The 21,416-nt window shown below is 39.2% G+C and overlaps 2 protein-coding genes across 13 annotated transcripts in view; one reads left to right on the top strand and one right to left on the bottom strand.

Moving 5' to 3' along the window:
- The window catches only part of OPRM1 (opioid receptor mu 1), a 178,997-nt gene extending 176,310 nt beyond the window's left edge, over positions 1-2,687 (top strand). The window contains exon 4 of the mRNA XM_032650845.1: positions 2,649-2,687. Coding sequence (XP_032506736.1) covers positions 2,649-2,687 — 39 coding nt within the window. The remainder of the gene's footprint in view (positions 1-2,648) is intronic.
- The window catches only part of IPCEF1 (interaction protein for cytohesin exchange factors 1), a 205,224-nt gene that overhangs the window by 98,706 nt on the left and 85,102 nt on the right, over positions 1-21,416 (bottom strand). For 3 of the 12 annotated variants that reach the window (XM_032650833.1, XM_032650831.1, XM_032650832.1), the window contains 3 exons: positions 16,156-16,208; positions 3,319-3,358; positions 2,547-2,716 (listed from right to left, as the gene is read on the bottom strand). In XM_032650833.1, coding sequence (XP_032506724.1) covers positions 2,547-2,716; positions 3,319-3,358; positions 16,156-16,179 — 234 coding nt within the window. In that variant the 5' untranslated portion in view covers positions 16,180-16,208. Of the gene's footprint in view, positions 1-2,546; positions 2,717-3,318; positions 3,359-5,079; positions 5,166-16,155; positions 16,209-17,164; positions 17,323-17,587; positions 17,813-21,416 lie in introns of those variants that run through there. The other 9 variants (XM_032650838.1, XM_032650836.1, XM_032650837.1 and 6 more) reach the window with 7 other exon arrangements.

The raw sequence follows: 21,416 nt of genomic DNA, 5'->3' as shown, positions 1-21,416 counted from the left end.
GGTATTTTGGAGAAGTTAAAAAGAGTGTGTACGAAAGGTGCCTCAACTCTCCCTTGACATATGGTAGGCATTCGATAAGAGGTGGCTCTGGCTGTGATGCTATCAGCTCCATTATCATATGAGAAAGCATGGGGAACAGGGAAGGTAGAAGAAACAGAAGTTTGTTCATACGACATTGGTGCCTTGGGAGCTACTCTGTTGAATCTGAATTCCTTGAGTGGCAGAAAGTAAATAAATATTCTCAGCCTGAGGGTATGTGTTCGGCAATTATTTCACAGTTGATATTCACACAGATAGCAGGACTATGACCGTTAATTAAGTATTCACCGAGTAGCCTTTTCTCCCCCAAACAAACATGTAATTAAGATGTCAGGGTGTGTGTACGTGCGCGCGCGCACGCGCGCGCGTGTGTGTAGAGATTATTCCTCTGTAACACAGAGTCATAGAATTAGGAAGTTGAAAGGGTCCTTCTGTTACATACCACAAGTTTAATAGAATAATTCTGTGGCCAAATAATTCAATTTATTCTCCATTCAATGTTGCTAATCTAATTCTATTCGAGTACGTGAGATTCCTAATGCCTAAAATAGGTAATTCATTGCTCTTCTAAGAGAAACTTAAGCCAGATGAACTTATGAAGCCAAATAAGCCAAATCTGTAAGTATGTGTGGTTCCGAGGGGGCTCGATCCTATGAAGACAGGAGCAGTACCAGAACATACGTGCAGAATAATGTGACTGAATGAGAAAATTAATGCCATGCTTATATCTGAGTTTTGTTACTTCCCACAGATGTGTCATGCTCCATCAGCACCCAATCCTTCCAACAGCCTTGGAAAATTCCTAGAGAGCTATTAAAAGGTAAATCAGTAAGCCCTCTCATTGCACAGAAGATGCAAACTATCACTTGCACAACTAACCAAAAGCAAGAGCCTAAAATATTACAAACGAGAGGGAGAAAGTTATATTAACCATAATTAATTAACCTTTGTTAAGAAGGAAGCTGTATTTGTTCAGGAAAAATCCCTTAGGATAGAAGGTGAGACCCCAGCTCCAGTTTGCCTTAATTTGGGTAAAATTATTCCATGGTATTCCTGGTAAATGTATCCAGGAGGGGAGAAGAAAAGAGAGAAAAAGAAGATAGTGGAAGACTGCATACTCTGCAAGGTGTTTCTTTCTTGTGAAGCTCCCAAATATTTGATAAAATTGTTAAAATTCACCAAAAGCTCAAAAATATATATTTTTATAAAACTCAGTGAAGAATTTTGTTCCATGTTTTGGGTGAAACCAAATCTGTAAGCTTGGGGACAGGGGATGCGGGAGGGGGGAGGGGGAGTACAGAGAAAAGCACAGGGGAGGATGCTTATTCCAGGGCACTGGAATTGGATTTGGGTCCAGTTTAATCAAATCCTTACAGGACAGGTGCCTTGGATTATGTGGGTACACAACTTTTTGATTAGTGGCCAGTGAATGTAAATTTATCGACTAAAAATTTCACCCACAAACTACACGGGGCACTTATTTTACATTTATAAAGTTATTTGCCCTAAAGCTCTGTTGCTTGAGAGATGGGCATACACAAGTCATTTTAAAATAATGGTATCACGTAAAAAGAATTTTTCTGGCTTGTGGTCAATTTTTAAATGATTTTCCCTTAATGGATTAAAGGACATCCATTGCTGACCTTCACTCTACCACAAAGAGAAACTCAGGCTCTCCTGAGATCAGCAAATGGCTACTCGGTGTTCATGGAGAGAGTTCCTTTGTGAAAGGTCTCTACTCAGTATTCGGCAAATATCGTTGTTTTCAGAATGCTTCAAGCCAGGAAAGATCAGTACACATTTTAACGGTAACTTTATTTGCAGCCCTTTCCAACAGAAAACTCGCCTGCAAAGCAGACCACAAAAGTGAAGTGCCTATTACAGGATAAATGAGGCAGCTTTCTTATCAAGTGTTGTCCAAGCATCATTAGTTTAATGCCTTCACTGTACATGCCAAAGAACGAGAGATGACAGTCACCAACACAATGCCGGCACACAGGTTAGCGATTCCAAAACCAACCCACCTAATAGAGAAGGTCAGAGGAAAAGAAGATAATAAAGGAGGAGAAAAGAAAATAGCTTCCTGTGGACTGAATCAATTTACACCCCAATAGGTCTTAAAGTTGAGTCCCTTTTTTTTAGTAGAGATCTTAACAATGTCAAGTTCCCATATCAAGTGTTGTCCAAGGAAATCCTGAAATGATTAGCATCTACCATGGAAGAGTAACGTTAATAGGCCCTGAAATCCTCCTTCAATAAGGATATATATTTGGATGCCCCTCTTCAACCAAAGATTAGTCAAGCAGGATGGTTTTCTCCTCCATCAAGTATAATAGAATAACCTACATACCTACAGAAACAGTTTCTAGAACTTATTTGTTTCTTTGCCCTGTTCCAAGTCCCAGAAATAAAAATGATCTTTCCCATGGGGTTCACCTGCTCCACAATGATCTTTGACCCACCCTTTGTTAAAGGGTCCTGGGACAGGAGGAAGACAGTGGACTCACCATTTGATTGCTGTACCAGTACAGTGATGATCCCTTCAGGACCACCCAGAACTTTTTCCATTTGTTGCCTAGGAAAGTTCCTTTTTCTTTTTTCTTACATAGCCACCCTTGGCAGTCAGCGTGCCCCAGGTCTTTACATGATATCCTCCTCCGACTCATGGTGAAAAAACCTGCAACAATTATGTGAAAAGGTAGGTAACATCGTATCCTGATGTATGTGTTCGCTGTTTACCTCCAGGAAGTTGGATTTTTGTACCAAGATTTATGCAAAGCAAATGCAAAAAGAAAGTAATTTATCGATTTTATTTTTAACCATTCATTTGGTGCTTAGAAGGTACAAGATATGATCAAGGAAACAGTGAGACTCACATGCAAGTGTTAGTCTAAGAATATTCTTCAATGGAATAAGCTGAAAACATGAAAATCATGAGTCTGGCAGGCACATCACTGCACTAACACAGCTCGTTTCAACAATAATAGCAGTAGTTATGCAAGAGATGCCAAAGGGTTAATGCCCACCTAGAAACACGGCCACTTCCCCGACTCAGTGCCAGTCTTTCTAAGCTCTATTGACATACCACGGGGGATTAATCCAAATGAACAGCATGCCATCATTTCTTAAAATCGATCCAAAAGAACCCCAAATTAATCTGCCATCCACCTTCTGATATTAGCATTAAGACAGACAAAAATCAGATCCTAAAGAAGGCATCCAGGAAAAAGGACTCTCACACACACACAAACGGGATAAAGAAACAAAAGATCTAATTACCTTTAGTTTTCTTTCTCTGCTTCTGACGCAAGGGAACCTGCTGGAAATGCAGGAAGGAAAGAAAAGAGGAAATTTCTGATTGTGTTGTAACATTTGTAACGAGAGAAAGAGGGAGGAGGTGGCAGTATGTATGAGCAGGATGGAAGCTAAAAAAAAAACTCTCCAAGCAGAGCTAAAGGGGAGCTACTAGCTGAGGCACAAAATGTGCTAATTAGAATCAATAGAGATGGAGCTGCACCTGAAAAAAATACGTAACAGCATTTATCACTAATGTTTCCTGTTTCCACCCACAGGCATCTTTCTCACTACCGCTTTAGTTATGACAGGACACCGTTCACTCAAGTTCTTAAAAATAATAAAAATATTTCCCTTTTTATTTTTTGTGAGAGAAGACAAAATTATGTTGTGCTTCTTTCTGTGCCATTTCTAAATAACAGCAATTATTTAAATAAACCTGCAAGATAACCATTGCAATGTCACAATACTACAGGTTCACATCAGATTGTTAAATTCATGGTCCTGCTAATACCGTGGGGTTGCATCTAAGCCACATGAAGTAAACATCCCAGAAAAAAAAAGTTCCACAACCTCTTTTGGTGAGATCTAAGTACCTATCAACCCTCCTTATCAGGAAATTCTTATTTACATCTAGATTTAAATTACATATTGCCTTAAGTATCTCTGAATGTTTCTCGTATGTTTTACGGAAGATAAATTAATTGCCAATTTCTCTTTGATACTAGCTCTTCAAATATTCAAATCAGACAAAAGACAATCTGAAATACATGCTTTTCACAATACATTTTAAACAATTCATGTAAAATCATCAGACTATCAGCAAAAATAGAAAACAAAAAAAATGCTTTCAACGGCTCTGTGTGTGTGTGCAGAGACAGAAACATTTTAGATTAAAGAAGTTTCATTTTTTCCTCCACAATATCTAAACTGAATTTAGTCAAGTTTAATTGACTTAATCTTTTCTGGTAACAAGTGGAGAATTTGAAAAACATTGTACATAATTGAAAAGCAGTTCTAAAAATTGGTATGCAATCTTATTACAAGATTTTATAATGTTATTTTCGATGTACCTGGCTAGTACTCTCCATATCTAACTATTGATCTAATAGCTACAATGGTTCTACGATATGTTTGAAGAGGGAATATGACAGAGCGGAAATAAAATGGGATTTTAAAATCCAGAGGCCTGAAATCAACTCACGGCTGTCATATGTAGTAGCTGTGTTACTTGTGGAAAAATCCATTTATTACTCGAAACCAACTTCCTCATTCGTAAAATCAAGATATTTATAATAATTCCAATCCTGTAGGTCTCAAAAATATTTAACAAGATTGTACCTGAAAATGCACTAAAAACTAAAAATACTTTATGTGACTATGTACTATAATACATGATTATAGATATAAACAAGTACTTCATATCTAATAAATAAAAATTTCCTAGTAATTTTCAAGGTAGGTAGGATTTGTATTTCCTTCAGCAACAATGATGAAGTTAAAGTGCTTAAATTGTATTTCCTGGGAAATCCCATACCGACTTTTTATTTTACAAATGTTAGAAGAAAATTTTATTCCTTAAGAAATTAATCATCCTTGCAAAAAACGGACATGACAAATGCAATAATTGCTCTAAATTTTAGTCAAGAGTAGACATGCTAGAGTCATGACACACAACTAAAATTTAGGCATTTTTGACCAAGTTCTAGTCTCAGCTCCGCTTCATAAGATATCTCCCACACTGACCTGCATCTTGGTCTAAAATTCCCACCATTTCTTCAAATGGTCTCCTGGAGTCTTTTCTATAGGCAATTATCTGAGGTCAGCAAAACCTATTAACAAAATATATTAGCCCAAATATCTTATTTGCATAGTGTATACCATTTGGATAGCTAGAACTTAGTTGAGAGCCAGGACTAAAGGTGAAGAAGAGAGTAAGTCAATTTAGATAGTGGGAACACTTTTAGAAAATCTGGGCTCCAGGAGACCCCAGGAAGCACTCAAGACAAACTAAGAACCAGGGGAATAGGGAGGAAAGGGAGTTGTAGACAGAGGCATTCCTAGAGCATTCTGGCCCCATGTGAACAAGGTAAATCACATTAGCTCATACAAAAAGAGCAGCTCTGATAAGAAGAGAGAGAGGAAGTAGGAGAGGACAGCTGTAGGATCTGTAAAGGGAAGCATCACCCACTCCAAGCCTCCTGACTGGGAGCCAGTGAATCTCCTCCATCCATCGCTTATGGGCTCCCAGTGCAGCAAGGGCTCTCCAGCTCTACCACCCAACCTTATGGCTGGTTCTAGAGAAAGCCCCCTATCAAACTGTAGGCTCTGTCTCAACTTTGCCCCACACCAGGCCTCTGTCTACGCTAGATTCTTGCATCTGGGCTGGATGAGAAGTGGGGCTCTAAGCAGGACAATACCTCAAGCAATGTGAGCACCCAACAGGAGAGGACTTTACTCAGACTTTTTTAAAGGGGGGACAGGGAGTTTAGTCATCGAGTCAGCCCTCCTCAGACAGTACTTCTCCTAAGGCAAATTATCGTAGAATCTATATAACTGTTCAAACTGTTTCCCCCCAACCAGAAACAGAACTGCATATTATAGAAATGATAAATTAGAGAGAATTTCAGTTTCACTTGAAATATACGAATTTGAAACCTAAATTGGTTTACATGAAAGAATGAAAACAATCTTGAGAACTTTACTGAGTTTGAGATACATCTAACCCCTCACAACAGGAAATGGAACCCACAGAACTAGCCAGTTTCATAAAGATCTTACATGTGGTTTATTTCACTAGGTGAGTGACAAAAAGCCAAGCAAGCAGCCGTGCATTTTATGAGACAGTTTTTCCATAGGGAATTATAACAATCATAACAAATATCCGAAGCCTAATAAGATATTTTTCTCACACAATTTTCTTCCCATTGGCATGTTGTAGGTAAAACTGAAGAATTACCCCAAATTCTGAATTTGCCCTAACTTGGTTCTAAAACTTGAGAACATTTTCTCTTTTAAATAAATATTTCCTTTTTTTTTGAAAAAGACTATTTTTCTTTTACTTTTTAAGGTGGTTAAAAAAATTCACTTGGTCATTAATCACTCAAAATCACACGTTGTATAAACTTAAAAAGGAACCAGTATAAAATATACAAATGGACCTCCTCTGATATTGAATGATGGTGCTCACAACCAAGATCAGGGTAATTATTATATTGACTTCTAATATATATAGTAACTGTTAACTCTTACAGGTACAATTTACCCCCCATGATATATTAAAATTCACCATAAAGTGGTTCATCATTACGTCAAACTTCACAATGGTCCTGGTATTAAGCAAAATTATATAGTGTTATGCTAGTCTTGATTTGTGGCATTTACCCAAGTTCCATGGTGTAAAACTTCAAGATTGCCAATTTTAGCACTACTTTAACGAAGCCACAACAATTCCTAAATATTTTAGATCCAAGCCAACTCCAGCTGATAAAGCTATTAGGCATGTTTCTCCACAAACACCTTTGCCCCACAAACATCTTTCCTCCTTCCTGGCAAATTAAACTCAACTTTGTAAAGAGAATTTCAAAGCTTTTATATATTAAAATTTTACCTGTAAAAATACATGAAAAACTTGCTTAGTTTTTTTCAGAAGACTAACCACTTTAATATTACTTAATAAGTGAATATGAAAAGGAAATCTCTAATAGTGAAAAATGAAGACAGATAAGAGACTTTATAATAACAATAGACAGTAATTGAAAACAATGATAGCTAAGAAATATATATAAAGCTTATACTCATATAATGTTTGCCATAGGCCAGTCACTGCTCTGAATCTTTTCATAAATACCTGGATTGAATTCTCACAACATTTATGGCTTAGGTGCTATTATAATGCACATTTTACAGATGAGGAAATTGAAGCAAACAGAGGTTCAGTATTGTGCCCAAAGTCACAAGAGTAAATGGTAAAATGCAAATATTTGTTTCAAGAGTAAAATTCACAAAGTAGTAGCCTTTAAGGTATTTGCTTTGGTTGTTGATGCTGTATAACGGAGGAGGACAGAGAAGCAAGGACTAGAGTCTGAGGGGAAGCTGGAAGCAATGGCACTTTCTACACAGAAGAGAAATTCGAGAAATATTATAAAAGAAGGACTACGGGGCTTCCCTGGTGGCGCAGTGGTTGAGAGTCCGCCTGCCGATGCAGGGGACACGGGTTCGTGCCCCGGTCCGGGAGGATCCCACATGCCGCGGAGCGACTGGGCCCGTGAGCCGTGGCCGCTGAGCCTGCGCGTCCGGAGCCTGTGCTCCGCCACGGGAGAGGCCGCAACAGTGAGAAGCCCGCGTACCGCCAAAAAAAAAAAAAAAAAAAGACTAGGGCAAAGGGGAAGAAGAAAGAGAGAGGAGAAAAAGAAGGACGGACAGGGAGCTGCGGGGGAAGAGGAGGAGGAATTTAGAACATGGAAAGTGAGGGAGAGCAATGTGCCAGGGAAAGAGTTTCTAGCTTAAGCAATGGGATAAATGACATCAATAGAGAGGACACAGTCATATATACTGAATTAAAATATATTCAGTAATAAACATATTGAGTTTGATGTACATAAGAGGCATCTGATGGAAACAGTCAGTATATATAGTACTTAAGGGTTTAAGGATTTGGAGGAAATCTGGAATAAAGACATAAAATTAGGAATCATCAGGGTACAGAGAGGGAAGTCTTCAGTTTGGATAAGATAACCCAGATGTGCAGAATGTCAAAGGGTTGAAGTCAGAATCCGAAGGAAGACCAGTATGTTTACACGGAAGCAGCAGGAAAGGTCTAGGAGACTGAGCAGAACAGCACAGGACAAAAGAAAACCAGGAGAGGAGCTGCCATGGAAGTGAGGGAGAGATTGAAGCGAAAGGTGAGCCCAAACCATTAAATACTACCAGTGTCAAAGAGAAAGAAAAAGTTACTGGAGACCTTGGCAAAACAGTTTCATTGTTGTGTTGGCTGGGAAACAAATTCCAGTGGGTTGGGGAGGAATGGGAATTAAAGAAGTCAACACAGCACTGAAGACTAGTCTCACCAGAACCTTGATTGAAAAGAGGAGACATGATAGTAACAGGAGGGCCTAGGGCCAAAAGAGAGATCGTCACGTGTTTTTTCAAAACCACACTCCTGTGCTTATAATCTCTCCTGCGGTAAATTCCAGATACACACTTACTCACTGATAGTGGAATGTGGAAATTGAAAAGCAATTTAACAACATGGTATCAAGAGTCTCAACTCTATCATACTCTAACTCATTGAGCACACATCTCTTCCTTCCTTCCTTTCTTTCTTACTCTTTGATTTTACTTTTAAGGTAATCAAATCTAAATACACTCATGTCTCCCTATGTACAACTTCCCTTTTCCATTTCCCTCTCATTCACCCCAGGTTACACTAAGCTGAATGTGATTTTTATCATTCCAATGCAATTTTAGTATTTATAAGCAACATTCACAATACTATAAATAATATCATAAATGGAGATACTTAATTTTTAGTATTGTGTTTTTGAGATTTTTTTCCATGTTGAGACAAGTAGCTCTAATTCTAATATAGCACTGTAGTGAATGAAAATGACACAATTTACTTATCCATTCACTTATTGACCCACATTTAATTCACTATCACAACACTGTTGCAATTAACAACTTTGTATAACTGCACTGTGCACCTCGACACGTGTTCCTCTGGGCTAGAGTATTTATCTGAGAGTGGACTTCGTGGTCATAGGATACGTGCATCTTTAATATTGCAGGTATCCCCAAATTGCTTTCAAAGTGTCCTACTTATAATCCCTCCTGCAATATATAAAACCTTTAGTTCTCTACAACCTGGAATATGTTTTGGTCTTTTCTTTCAAAATTTCAGCAATCTTTCTACCTGTTTCTTTTTTTTTTTTAACTATTCCATTATTTTCTGCTCTTAATTTTCTGTCTTAATTTTTAATCTGTTTATCTCCCTGTGCCATACGTGTCCTGCATAAATTTTTCAATTTACTAACACTCTTTTAGAAAGTATCCAACGTGGAATGTATGCCATTTACTGAGCTTTCTATTTCAAACATATGGTTTCTTTTCCAATACTTCAGTTTTTTCAAAGCCCACTTGCATTTTATACTTTTTCATTTGTGCCTGCTTTTCTTTCAAACTTGTACAAAAGATTCTTTGAGCTTCATACTTAAAATTTTTTGTCAGGCTTTAAAATGTTGTTTTTATGTAAAATAAAGTTATACTTGAATTTTGTATTTGAGAGTCTATCTTTCTTAGCATTTCTCAAATCTGTTTTGGACTTTTAAGTTTGCAGAATTGTGAGTGGAAGGGCCTTATGTTCTCTCCCCCTCCCTCTCTCTCTCAGTCTCTCCCTCCCTCTCTGCTCCCCTTTCCCCCATTACGGCCGCACCTCCCTCCTTATCCATTTGGACGTTGCCTCCACCTGATGTGGAATTGGTCCTACAATCAGGTCCTGACGCCGTCATGGGAACTCCGGCCTATCCAGTTGCTGGTCTGGCTGGTGACTAGGTTTAGCTCCTGATTTTGATACGTGTCCCTATTCCTCCCTTCTTAGGCCCTCAGGTAGCTTGTGGAATTGTGTAACCCCAGGCAGTGCTTCAACAACTGTTTTCTCTTTTCATCTTTAGCCCCTTTCACAAGTGGGGGAGCCGCCGTTTACCATTGTCATTGAGAAGTGAACGTAGGGGCTTCCCTGGTGGCACAGCAGTTAATAATCCGCCTGCCAGTTCAGGGGACACAGGTTCCAGCCCTGATCAGGGAAGATCCCACATGCCGCGAAGCAACTAAGCCCGTGCGCCACAACTACTGAGCCCGCGCTCTAGAGCCTGCAAGCCACAACTACTGAGCTCGAGAGCCACAACTACTGAAGCCTGCAAGCCACAACTACTGAAGCCCATGCTCCTAGAGCCCATGCTCCACAACAAGAGAAGCCACCTCAATGAGAAGCCCGTGCACTGCAAGGAAGAGTAGCCCCTGCTCACCGCAACTAAAGGCCGTGTGCAGCAACCAAGACCCAACACAGCCAAAAATAAATAAATAAATAAAATTTTAAAAAAGAAGTGACCATAGCTCCCTCATATTTAGCAGAGCGTTTTCCCACCTCCCTAACCTGGACCAGGAGGCAAACTGCTTCCTGCCTCCAGATGAGGTAGGTGCCCAGCAGGCCATAGCTTCAGTCATGTTGCCACTTTTTATTTCTGATCCATAGAGATGATTACTGTGTTTTTGAGCCTAACTGTGCTTTCCCTGTTTTCTATGTTTCTCTTTGTCTATCATTGCTCTGTATTTACAGCAGAGTGGAGTGTCTACATGTGAACCTGCAGAACCATTATTGAATGGAAGCCAGTCATTTCATGTATGAGATTCCATCTTGAAATCACAGTTTAAGTGACAAGCAAGTCCTTTCCCACAGTAGCTTCAATATCCCACCAAGACATCTGTCCAATTCCGCTCCTGGCACCTTAGACTTTTTTCTATCCTAGAGAAATGTCAGACACTTTAACAACTCCATACTTCTGAATGCTTTATTCTCTTCCCCCATTTTTTCATCTGCTTAATGCTTACTCATCCTTTCAGATCGAGGTCAAATGCCACCTCCACCATAAAGCCCTTTCTGACTTTAGAAGGCATGAGCTCTTATAAAAATCTTACATTCACCCAGTGTTATTTATTTGTAGTCACTGTAACAATTGATTTATATTATTTCCCAAAGATCTTCATGGTAGGTACTATTTTTACCTTCCTTTTCACGAAAGGAACTTCCCCTCAGATCACACATAGCTAGTAGCAGAGCCAAGACTAGGACCCAGGCCAGTCAGACTCCTACGCCTATTGTTTAACTCAGTGTTACTACTTCTTCTGTCTTTTATATTCCACAATGCATTGCTGATGCCTCTTAAATGGATATTATAATCTATCTGTTTATATATCTGAGTGGTACATACATGGTAGTAACACAGTCCATCTAATGGTCCAACCCTCTATCCCACACAGCTACTCAATCACTTCCCCTGTTAATGTTGCTTTTTATCAAATCTCTTTTATCAGCTCTGTAGTTGAATGATGACTTTGCTTAGAGTCAATGATTGGCCAAGCATTCAAGATAGAATTGAGATTCTTGAACACGTCATGACTTCAAAATCTAGCACCTAGAGTGATGCCTGACACATAGGAAGCATTCAATAAATATTTACCAAAAGATTAACTGGGTCTTGTATTAAATTTTACTTCCTATAATGCCTTAATAATAGTGCCTGGTACAAGTGGAGATTTAACAAATATCTGGAAAGCCATCTCTACTGTTTGACTACTCAGAGCTGAAAAATACCTCTGCTAACATCAGCAGAGAAAAGCAACATAAAAGTTGCTCCAACGTCTTTCTTCCCCCAGAGAGGCACATACATAGAGAAAAGCCCCTGGGATCAGCTGACACTAAGTTTGAACCCACCTGGAGCGATGACCCTTGGCGTTTCCTTGAAGGTAAAATACTATTTCCTCAAAAAACACAGTAGCTCTCCAGCATCCTGTTTTAACCATATCCACCAAATACTAAGAATCAGGAACCCAAGAAATAGGAAGGCATGGGGTGGAGGAGAGGCGCTGGGAGGAGGGACACAAGTTTTCCAGTGGTAGCTAACAAGCCCTCACCCAGTCATCTGTTCCCCAGATAGCTGTCATGCACTTCTCCACTCGAAGTCCTACTTGGGACAGAAAATATGCAAAACAGTCTCCTGTGTCCAAGGCAGCATTGGCACAGCCAATTCAACATAGAGTTCTGTTGATGGAGCCTAAAAAAACAAGCTGCCAACATTTCAGCTCTTTCTAGTTGATCAAAAAGGTGGAAAATAGATTCCTCACTTCATCCCTGAATATCACCACATCCCTGAGACACACACCATGAGCACAGGGATGGAGTGGGGGGCAGAGCAGGTTCCCATGGGGGCTGGAATCATATCTGGGCTGCTCACAGCACACAGTACACATAAAGACCAGGCAATACATGTTCTATGAACAACGAATGGAGAGCTCTCTCTTGTGAAGCAAACGCATCGGGGCCCAGTCTGCTGTTAGATCACCACACAGGTGACAGTCCAGGCAACAGCAGATAACCCAGTGACCACAGGGCCAGAAGCAAATGTCCATTCACATTCAGTGAGCTTGTCCTAATCAGCAGAAAACTGAGCAATGTAACCATGATTTACATGCAGAGACTTTCGTTTCAGGAAGAAGTTTTCACTTGACATTTTTTCCAGGCAATATTTACTGAAGGAAATTTATTTTAAACAATTTTCGGGAAAACACTGTCATAAAGTTTTGATCTAAGATGATTCTGACATTTCTTCCCCACTAGAGCAATCCCTGAAAGTAATCCCTGAAAGCTTTAGGTAAAAGAATTATGTACAATGGTAAAAGAGATGATGTGTACATTCCCTCTGAGCGTTGTCATCATTAAATTAAGGCTGTTTTCCTTCTCTAGGTAGAATGTTGTTACTAAAATCTGAGACCAGAGAAGTTTCTTAACCAAGCCTTAAGATTCACATGCTGGTCGTTATTATTTATTTACCTATCTATTTATTTTAATAAGAAACTAATCATAACCATATGACCCAGCAATCCCACTACTGTGCATATACCCTGAGAAAACCATAATTCAAAAAGAGTCATGTACCACAATGTTCACTGCAGCTCTATTTACAATAGCCAGGACATGGAAGCAACCTAAGTGTCCCTCATTGGATGAATGGATAAAGAAGACGTGGCACTTATATACAATACATACAATATATACAGCCATAAAAAGAAACGAAACTGAGCTATTTGTAAGGAGGTGGATGGACCTAGAGTCTGTCATACAGAGTGAAGTAAGTCAGAAAGAGAAAGACAAATACCGTATGCTAACACATATATATGGAATTGAAGAAAAAAACATGTCATGAAGAACCTAGGGGTAAGACAGGAATAAAGACTCAGACCTACTAGAGAATGGACTTGAGGATATGGGGAGGGGGAAGGGTAAGCTGGGACAAAGTGAGAGAGTGGCATGGACATATATACACTACCAAATGTAAAAGAGATAGCTAGTGGGAAGCAGCCGCATAGCACAGGGAGATCAGCTCGGTGCTTTGTGACCACCTAGAGGGGTGGGATAAGGAGGGTGGGAGGGAGGGAGACGCAAGAGGGAAGGGATATGGAGACATATGTATATGTATAACTGATTCATTTTGTTATAAAGTAGAAACTAACACACCATTGTAAAGCAATTATACTCCAATAAAGATGTAAAAAGAAACTAATCATAAAAGAAAACTAAGCCATACTGATTTGGTGTATAATGCTTAATCACCGCAGTATAATGTACGGAAAGCCTGATAAACATCAAGAATTACACAAATGGATGTTTAGCAATTGTACCAAATTTAATCATTTATGTTAAAAATTTCCCAAAAAGCTACAGGTGACCCGGATCCTATAGGTGATTACCACCACTTACTGCACAACGACTAAGTGCCAAGGACCAGAGATTCAATGGCAAGCAAGTTCTAACACAGCTTCCAGTGAAACCCAGACGAAAGAGAGCTGAACAAGGATAATGAGGTCTGCACACCATTTCAGTGCTTACCTAGAACTGGGGAGTCAGGGCAGGCCCTCCAGATAAAGACCTGCGCCTAAGAGGATGTGACACAGAGATGCAGGTACAAGCCAGGAGGCATTGACCACCGAGTGCAGGTAGGTTTTGGACGTGGTCACCACATTCAGAGTGGCCAAGCCACGTCATGCAAGTTATGTTTGAAAGTATGAAGTTCATCTGAGAGCCAAGGGAAGCCACTGAACAGATAGAAGCAGGGGGGTGGCAAAATCACATCTGCAGTTAGGAAAATCCACCCTGGCTGTTGTGAGGCGGCAGATAGTAGTCAGGGGTGGGGTAGTTGAGAGCAGGTGCAGAGAGAGGCAAAGAGCCCAGTGAACAGAAGGAAGGGCAAGTGTTGCATCTGCGAAGACGGAGAAATATTTAGGAGGGAAGACAGACAGAACTTGGTGAGTTAATACTTTTTGATTCTGTGTGAAGCTTTAGCTTTGAAAATTCTGCTCTTTCCCTTCAGAGGAGAGAAAACCGGAGGAAAGAAAAGAATACCAGCAGATAACAGCAACTCAGCTTAACAAAAAAAGAGCAATGCTTTTTAACTATGCTATACTATAATATACTATAATGAGATTTCAGATGCTTAGAATCTACTTTCTTGAACAGTTTTATTAGCACCACTTCACCATATCACCCTGCCCCGACCAGGTGGTCGGCTTCTCCTCTTCGTACCCCAGCACCAAGCAGAGAGCTCAGCACATGTAGCTCAATACATGTCAGTTTAGTGGAAATGAAGTGTAATTTGGGATGCGATTAGGCCAAATGTGTCACGCCTACCGAAACTACCTAGCATAAAAATAGGTCTCCTGTGCTACATTTTATTTAGAGAACAAATGACAGCAGAAAATTGAACTAATTTTCTGAATGGAAAGATAAAGTAGGGTAACCACTGAAAAGCAGCTGGAAGAAATGCTTAAGAGGGACATTAAGCAGTACTGCCCAGATGCTGATGACTGTGAGATAAAAATAACAGGTAAATAGACACACAAGGAGAGCTGAGCTGATTGCGTCTAGGAGTGGGGAATGGCTCATGAAATGAGAAAGACCCATAAAGAGCCAGAGTTCCCACCAAGAAGAACAGAATCCACTTGTGCCCAGGACCAAGGGGAAGCAGGTTACCTATTACAGCAGTAATAGCTATAGATTGGGGGCTACAGAATGATATGTTAGTCCTTTGCTAATCACATCTGCCATCTTTGTTCCAAAACCCAAGGCTGTACTTTTTTTTATAAGATGTGGAGATTTTAACTTGTTTCAAGTCACAATTAAATCTCCAATTCCCACCTATTACAGTGGTTGACACTTGATAAACTCAGGAGAGGTAATCAGTGAGCATTAAATGAATGTCTCAATGAATGAATGAACGAACTTATTCATTTAACGTCCTTAGGTGGTCTCTTATTATCTTAATTTCCATTCTCTTAAACATATAAGATGAACTCCTTCCAGCTGGAAGACTACATTTTTTCTTCAGAAAAAGCAAAGCAGTGTAATAATTAAACCCTCCATTACCTTTCTCAAGGATCCAACAGTCCTAATTCTTTCTTTTCATATCTTTGTTCCACATAACACATACACATGACACATATGCTTATAATCCCATGCATTTTTTTCTTTTTAAAACTTTTCATAAACTTTGGATATTCTGAACCTGAGTCTCCCTGACTCTATCTTTACAGATCTCTGACATCTATTTGCTTTTGCCCTTGACCAAACCACAGTGAGGGCTTCCCTGGTGGCACAGTGGTTGGGAATCCGCCTGCCAATGCAGGGGACACGGGTTCGTGCCCCGGTTTGGGAAGATCCCACATGCCGCAGAGCAGCTGGGCCCGTGAGCCATGGCCGCTGAGCCTGCGCGTCCGGAGCCTGTGCTCCGCAACGGGAGAGGCCACAATGGTGAGAGGCCCGCGTACCGCAAAAAAAAAAAAAAAAAAAAAAGTAAATAGCTAGGAGTCTTAAACAAATGCTTGGTGATCATAAGAAACCCTCAGACTCTAACAAGAGGATCATTTAATTCCATTGTGACTAACCAAATGGAGGACAATAGCTAGCCAAACTTAAAATCGACCTAATTTCTTACTCATTCATCAAACTGACAATTAATATTTCAAGTCTGAAGTATTCCAAAGGGTACTTACAAGATCACTGCCATCAGTAGCCATGTATGATGTCAAATTGACAGAAACAAAAACTAGAAGAAAAGAAGGATTTTCAGTTAAATGTGGGATTAAATTGTTCATAAAAGCGTATCTCTTTGACGGGAAGAAGGGCATTTCTATTTTGATTGATGAATTTCACAATAAAAGTGATTCATTACATGACCTTTTAATCCAGAATAAGCCAACGGTTTAAAACTGAGTTCATAAAATAAGCCAGAATTTCATCTGCACATTTGTCAGTATTTTTTTCAAGTCTACAGCAAGATGTATCTATTTTTTATCTACTTAATATTGTATAATACATAAAAGTATATCTTTGAAAAGTGAAAATATTTTCATCTTCATGATGAACAACATAATGTAAGATGCAGAAATATTTGATCCATTACTATTATTCTGATTGTATTAATTTAACAATTTCAAAAATGTAACTAATCCCTCTGCCTCAGAAGTCTCAACTTTAATATAAAGATGAGCCCCTTTTGATGTATTGCACTTTGTAGTGGATTACCTGAAAAACAAGACACTCTGGTTTCAAGAAAAGGAGATGAAAACAAAAAGAAAAAAAATCTCATATCTTCAGACTTTAACAAGCGAGAAACTTGGTAAACATCCACAAGCCACTGAAACTCTCCCCAAAGCAAAGAGCTTTTCAGTTCTTCCCAGTGACGCCATAAATGCAGATCCATACCCCATGTGACTTTATTTCTTATACCAATGGTTCCCAAGTTCTGAAAGATGTATACCGCTTTTTTATGTCAAAAATGCCATATTTCTATTACATAAATATGAATAAAACATTTATTTGTAAAATGCCAAAGAGAAAAACCACAATAAAAAGACCAACCAATTTAATTACTTAATTTTTCAATTACTTGTTTAAAAAATATACTAAAATATAAATAGAAAATCAAACCACAAGCTGATGAAAATATCTGCAATATACATTTAATACATGAGAATCATAACATAAAGAGTCCTTACTCACCAATAAGAAAATAATAAGCAGACTGGGAGATGAAGATGGTGAAATAGAAGGACGTGGAGCTCACCTCCTCCCACAGATACATCAAAACTATATCACATGTGGAGCAGTTCTCACAGAACACCCACTGAGTGCTGGCTGAAGGTCTCATACAGCCACAGCTGCCAAAAAGACCACCACATGACTGGGTAGGATGAAAGGGGGAGAAAAGGAAGCAGGACGGGATCTGTACCCCCGGAGGGAGCTGTGAAAAGTTCCCTCACCATGGGAACCGCCCTCACCGGCTGGGAGATCAGCCAGGACAGACAGGAAGCTTCAGGGGCTCAGAGGTAAGGGCAGCAGCCAGCTTGTAGAAGGCAGGACAAAGAGAGACCTGCACAGAAGGTCCTGGCCACCTCACGGCATGCCCCAGCCTGAAGCGCATACCTGCTGGAGTGCTCACCGGTGGCAGCTGGGCTCTGATACTCGGGCTTCAGCAGACAAACCCAGGGAGAAGATTCAGTTAGGCCACGCAGAGACAGCCCCAAGGGCCTCAGGAGTGGTCCAGGTCACAGCTGGCGGTGTGTGAGGGCAAATAGGAGCCCTACTGTCACTGCTAGTGCAAAGGGAGGGGCGTGGCCCTGTCACAGCAAACTCATTCTCAGCCTGCTCACAGAGGATGCAGCCCCAACTCTGGGCACACACAAACACCTGCAGGTTGCCCACACACAGAAGTGGGGCTGAAATCTGAACTGATTCCTGGTGGGCGCATGACTTCCACGGATTTACGCCACTGGCAGATTTGTGAGCACAGCGCCTGAGAGACTTACAGTCTGACTGCCAGCTTTTCCTCTGCTGAGATGGGGCAAAGGGCAGTTTCAACAGTGCACTTTGTAAGCACGCACAAGGGTGAGAGGCAACATCACAGAGCACACGTCTCAGTGGACGGCTCCTGTGGGGGAATACCCAGTGGCTCCTTTCCCAGCGAGAGTGCACCACAGCTTAGAACCAGATCTGAGGGCTTCTATTCCAATAAGTGGGGATCAGGCCCTACCCCCGACAGGGCTATGACAACCATGGAGCAAAGAGGAGACCCCTCTAACATCCAGTGCAGGCTTTGGCCACCACAACATCAATCACACCCTCTATCAAGGGGATAATGGCCAGCACACACTGAGGAAAGATGTGGCAGGCATCCATACCGAAAACAGCCCTAGCACGAAAAATATTAGACTCATACAGGACGCTAAAAACATTAGACTCAAATAAAAACAGCCCTTCAAGACCACGATAGATAACTGTTTCTCCTAAATTAATAGAGTCAGAGAAATATAAGTAAAATGAAGGAGAAACCATTCCCACTTAAAAGAAATCCCCAGAAAAAACAAACAATGAGACAGACCTCTCCAGTTTACTAGACCCCAAGTTCAAAAAGGAAGTAATAAAAATCCTGAAGAAATTAAGAAAGACTATGGATAGAAGTGTGGATCACTGTAATGAGGAAATAGAAACTATAAAGAGGACAATTAAAATTAGACGATTCAATTGCCAAGATGAAAACTGAGCTAAATGCAACAAATAGCAAACTAAATAATGCAGAAGAGAGAAGAAGTGATCTGGAAGATAGAATAATGGAAATCACTCAATCAGAATAGCAGACAGAAAGAAAAATGAAAAAAATGAAAGCAACATAAGACCTATGGGATAATACAAGGCGTGCCACAGGAAGATCAGCTCAGTGCTTTGTGACCACCTAGAGGGCTGGGATAGGGAGGGTGGGAGCGAGATGCAGAGGGATGAGATATGGGGATATAGGTATATGTATAGCTGATTCACTTTGTTATAAAGCAGAAACTAACACACCAATGTAAAGCAATTATACTCCAATAAAGATGTTTTAAAAAAAAAAAAAGCATGCCAATCTACACATAACAGGGATCCCAGAAGGAGAAAAAAGAGAAAAGGGGACCAAAAAAGTATTTGAAGAAATTATGGCTGAAAACTTCCAAAACCTAAAGAAGGAAACATATTCAGGTACAGGAAACACAGAAATGAAATGAACTGTCAGAAAAAAAAAAAAAAAACTCTTTTAAAATCATGTCAAATAAAATAAAATAAAATACCTAGGAATAAATCTGACCAAGGAGGTGAAAGACTTATACACTGAGAACTACAAAACACTGATAAAGGAAATTGAAGATGATTCAAAGAAATGGAAAGATACCCCATGCTCTTGGATTGGAAGAATTAATATTGTTAAAATGACCATATTACCCAAAGCAATCTACAGATTTAATGCAGTGCACCCTATCAAATTACCCAGGACATTTTTCACAGAACTAGAACGAATAATCCTAAAATTTATATGGAACCACAAAAGACCCAGAATTGCTAAAGCAATCCTGAGGAAAAAGAAAAAAGCTAGAGGCATGACACTCCCAGACTTCAGACAATACTACAAAACTACATAATCAAAATAGCATGGTATTAGCACAAAACAGACATATGGATCAATGAAACAGAAAAGAGAGCCCAGAAATAAACCCACACACCTATGGTCAATTAATCTTCGACAAAGGAAGCAAGAATATACAATGGAGAAAAGACAGTCTCTTCAGCAAGTGGTGTTGGGAAAGCTGGACAGCTGCATGTAAATCAATGAAGTTAGAACACTCCCTCACAACATACACAAAAATAAACGCAAAATGACTTAAAGACTTAAATATAAGACAGGACACCTTAAAACTCCTAGAAGAGAACATAGGCAGAACATCCTCCACCATAAACTGAGCTTGGTATTAACAGATACACACTACTACATATAAAACAGATAAGCAACAAGGTCCTACTGTATAGCATAGGGAACTAGATTCAATACCTTATAATAACCTACAATGGAAAAGAATCTGAAAAACTATATATACATATGTGTATATACATATATATGTATAACTGTATCACTTTTCTGTACACCAGAAACTAACACAACATTGTAAATCAAATATACTTCAAGAAAAAAAACCTAAAAATTAAAAAAATAAAATAGAGAACTAATAAAATAGCAAGTGAAGGAAAATTCAAAACATAAAAATAAAAATGACTAATGTTTAACCTCATTAGTAATAAAATATGTGCAGAGTAAAACAACAGCCTAATTCTATTTTCATTCTTCAAGATTGGCATACACAAAAAAATTATCAGAAGCCAAGTTTGCTGGAGGTGTGTTGAAAAGAATAATTTGTTGTTGGGATGTCAAATTATTACAGCCTTACTGGAGGGCAAGATGATGTTGATGACAGTGGCGACAACCTCAATGGCTGCCGACATTTGCTGAATCTTTACTATGTGCCATCAACCATGCTTAGTACTACTTAGTTTTCAATATATTCTTAATGAAAAAGTAGGGTAAAATACGTCCTATTTAACTTCATTCAATTTTTATTATAAAAATGTGGGTTTACATACATACAACTCAAACATCAATGCATTGGGGAAAAAAGTCTGAAGAAATCCACAGCAAAATGTGTATAGTAATTATGAGTTATAATAATAAGTTATTTTTTATTCCCACACCTATTTATTTTCCTACAATAAGTATTTATTTATAAAATGAAGTTGTTCAGGTAAAATACTACGAATATTTTTTGATTCTGTATACTAATGTATCTTTAGTATCAATCAACTGAGGAAATACATAATAAGTAAAAGCTAGTTTTAATTCAGCAGCGCTTTTAGGCAAAGAAGCTTGCAGAACTTGTAGAAGTTAAAAGCGAAGCTTGGAATTGGTCTGGACTGAACTTAAATCCCAGCTTAAATACAGTTTACTCTGTAATCGTGGGCAAATAACTGATGTTTTGAGACCTCAGGACTCCCATCTGTGAAATGTGGATAAGAATTGTATTTTCTTCTTAGGATCAGATAAGAATTAAATGAGAATATATCTTTATAAGGCTCACATGGGGCTTAACATAGAATAAATGCTCAATAAATTATTTTATTGTCATAAAACATACTCATTCCCTAAGCAAGCATTTATTAAAGGTCAATTATATATACTCTTTAAATAAGTTGTAAGGGATCACAGTGTAACCTTTCCTGACTCTATGCAGATGGCTAATTGGCCCCTCCTCTATAATAACATAAATTGATTGCATTTATTAAGCAGTTACTATGTGCCTGGCCAATTGATGATTTCATATATCATGCTATACTATTGTTAGAACCACTTTATGAATAATATACTATTATTAGTCCCATGTCTTAGATAAGGCAATTT

Source organism: Phocoena sinus, chromosome 12 (genome assembly GCF_008692025.1).
Source record: "Phocoena sinus isolate mPhoSin1 chromosome 12, mPhoSin1.pri, whole genome shotgun sequence".
Lineage (NCBI taxonomy): Eukaryota > Metazoa > Chordata > Mammalia > Artiodactyla > Phocoenidae > Phocoena > Phocoena sinus.
The sequence above is the reverse complement of the archived record's forward strand: the minus strand, read 5'-3'. Positions and strand labels throughout refer to the sequence as shown.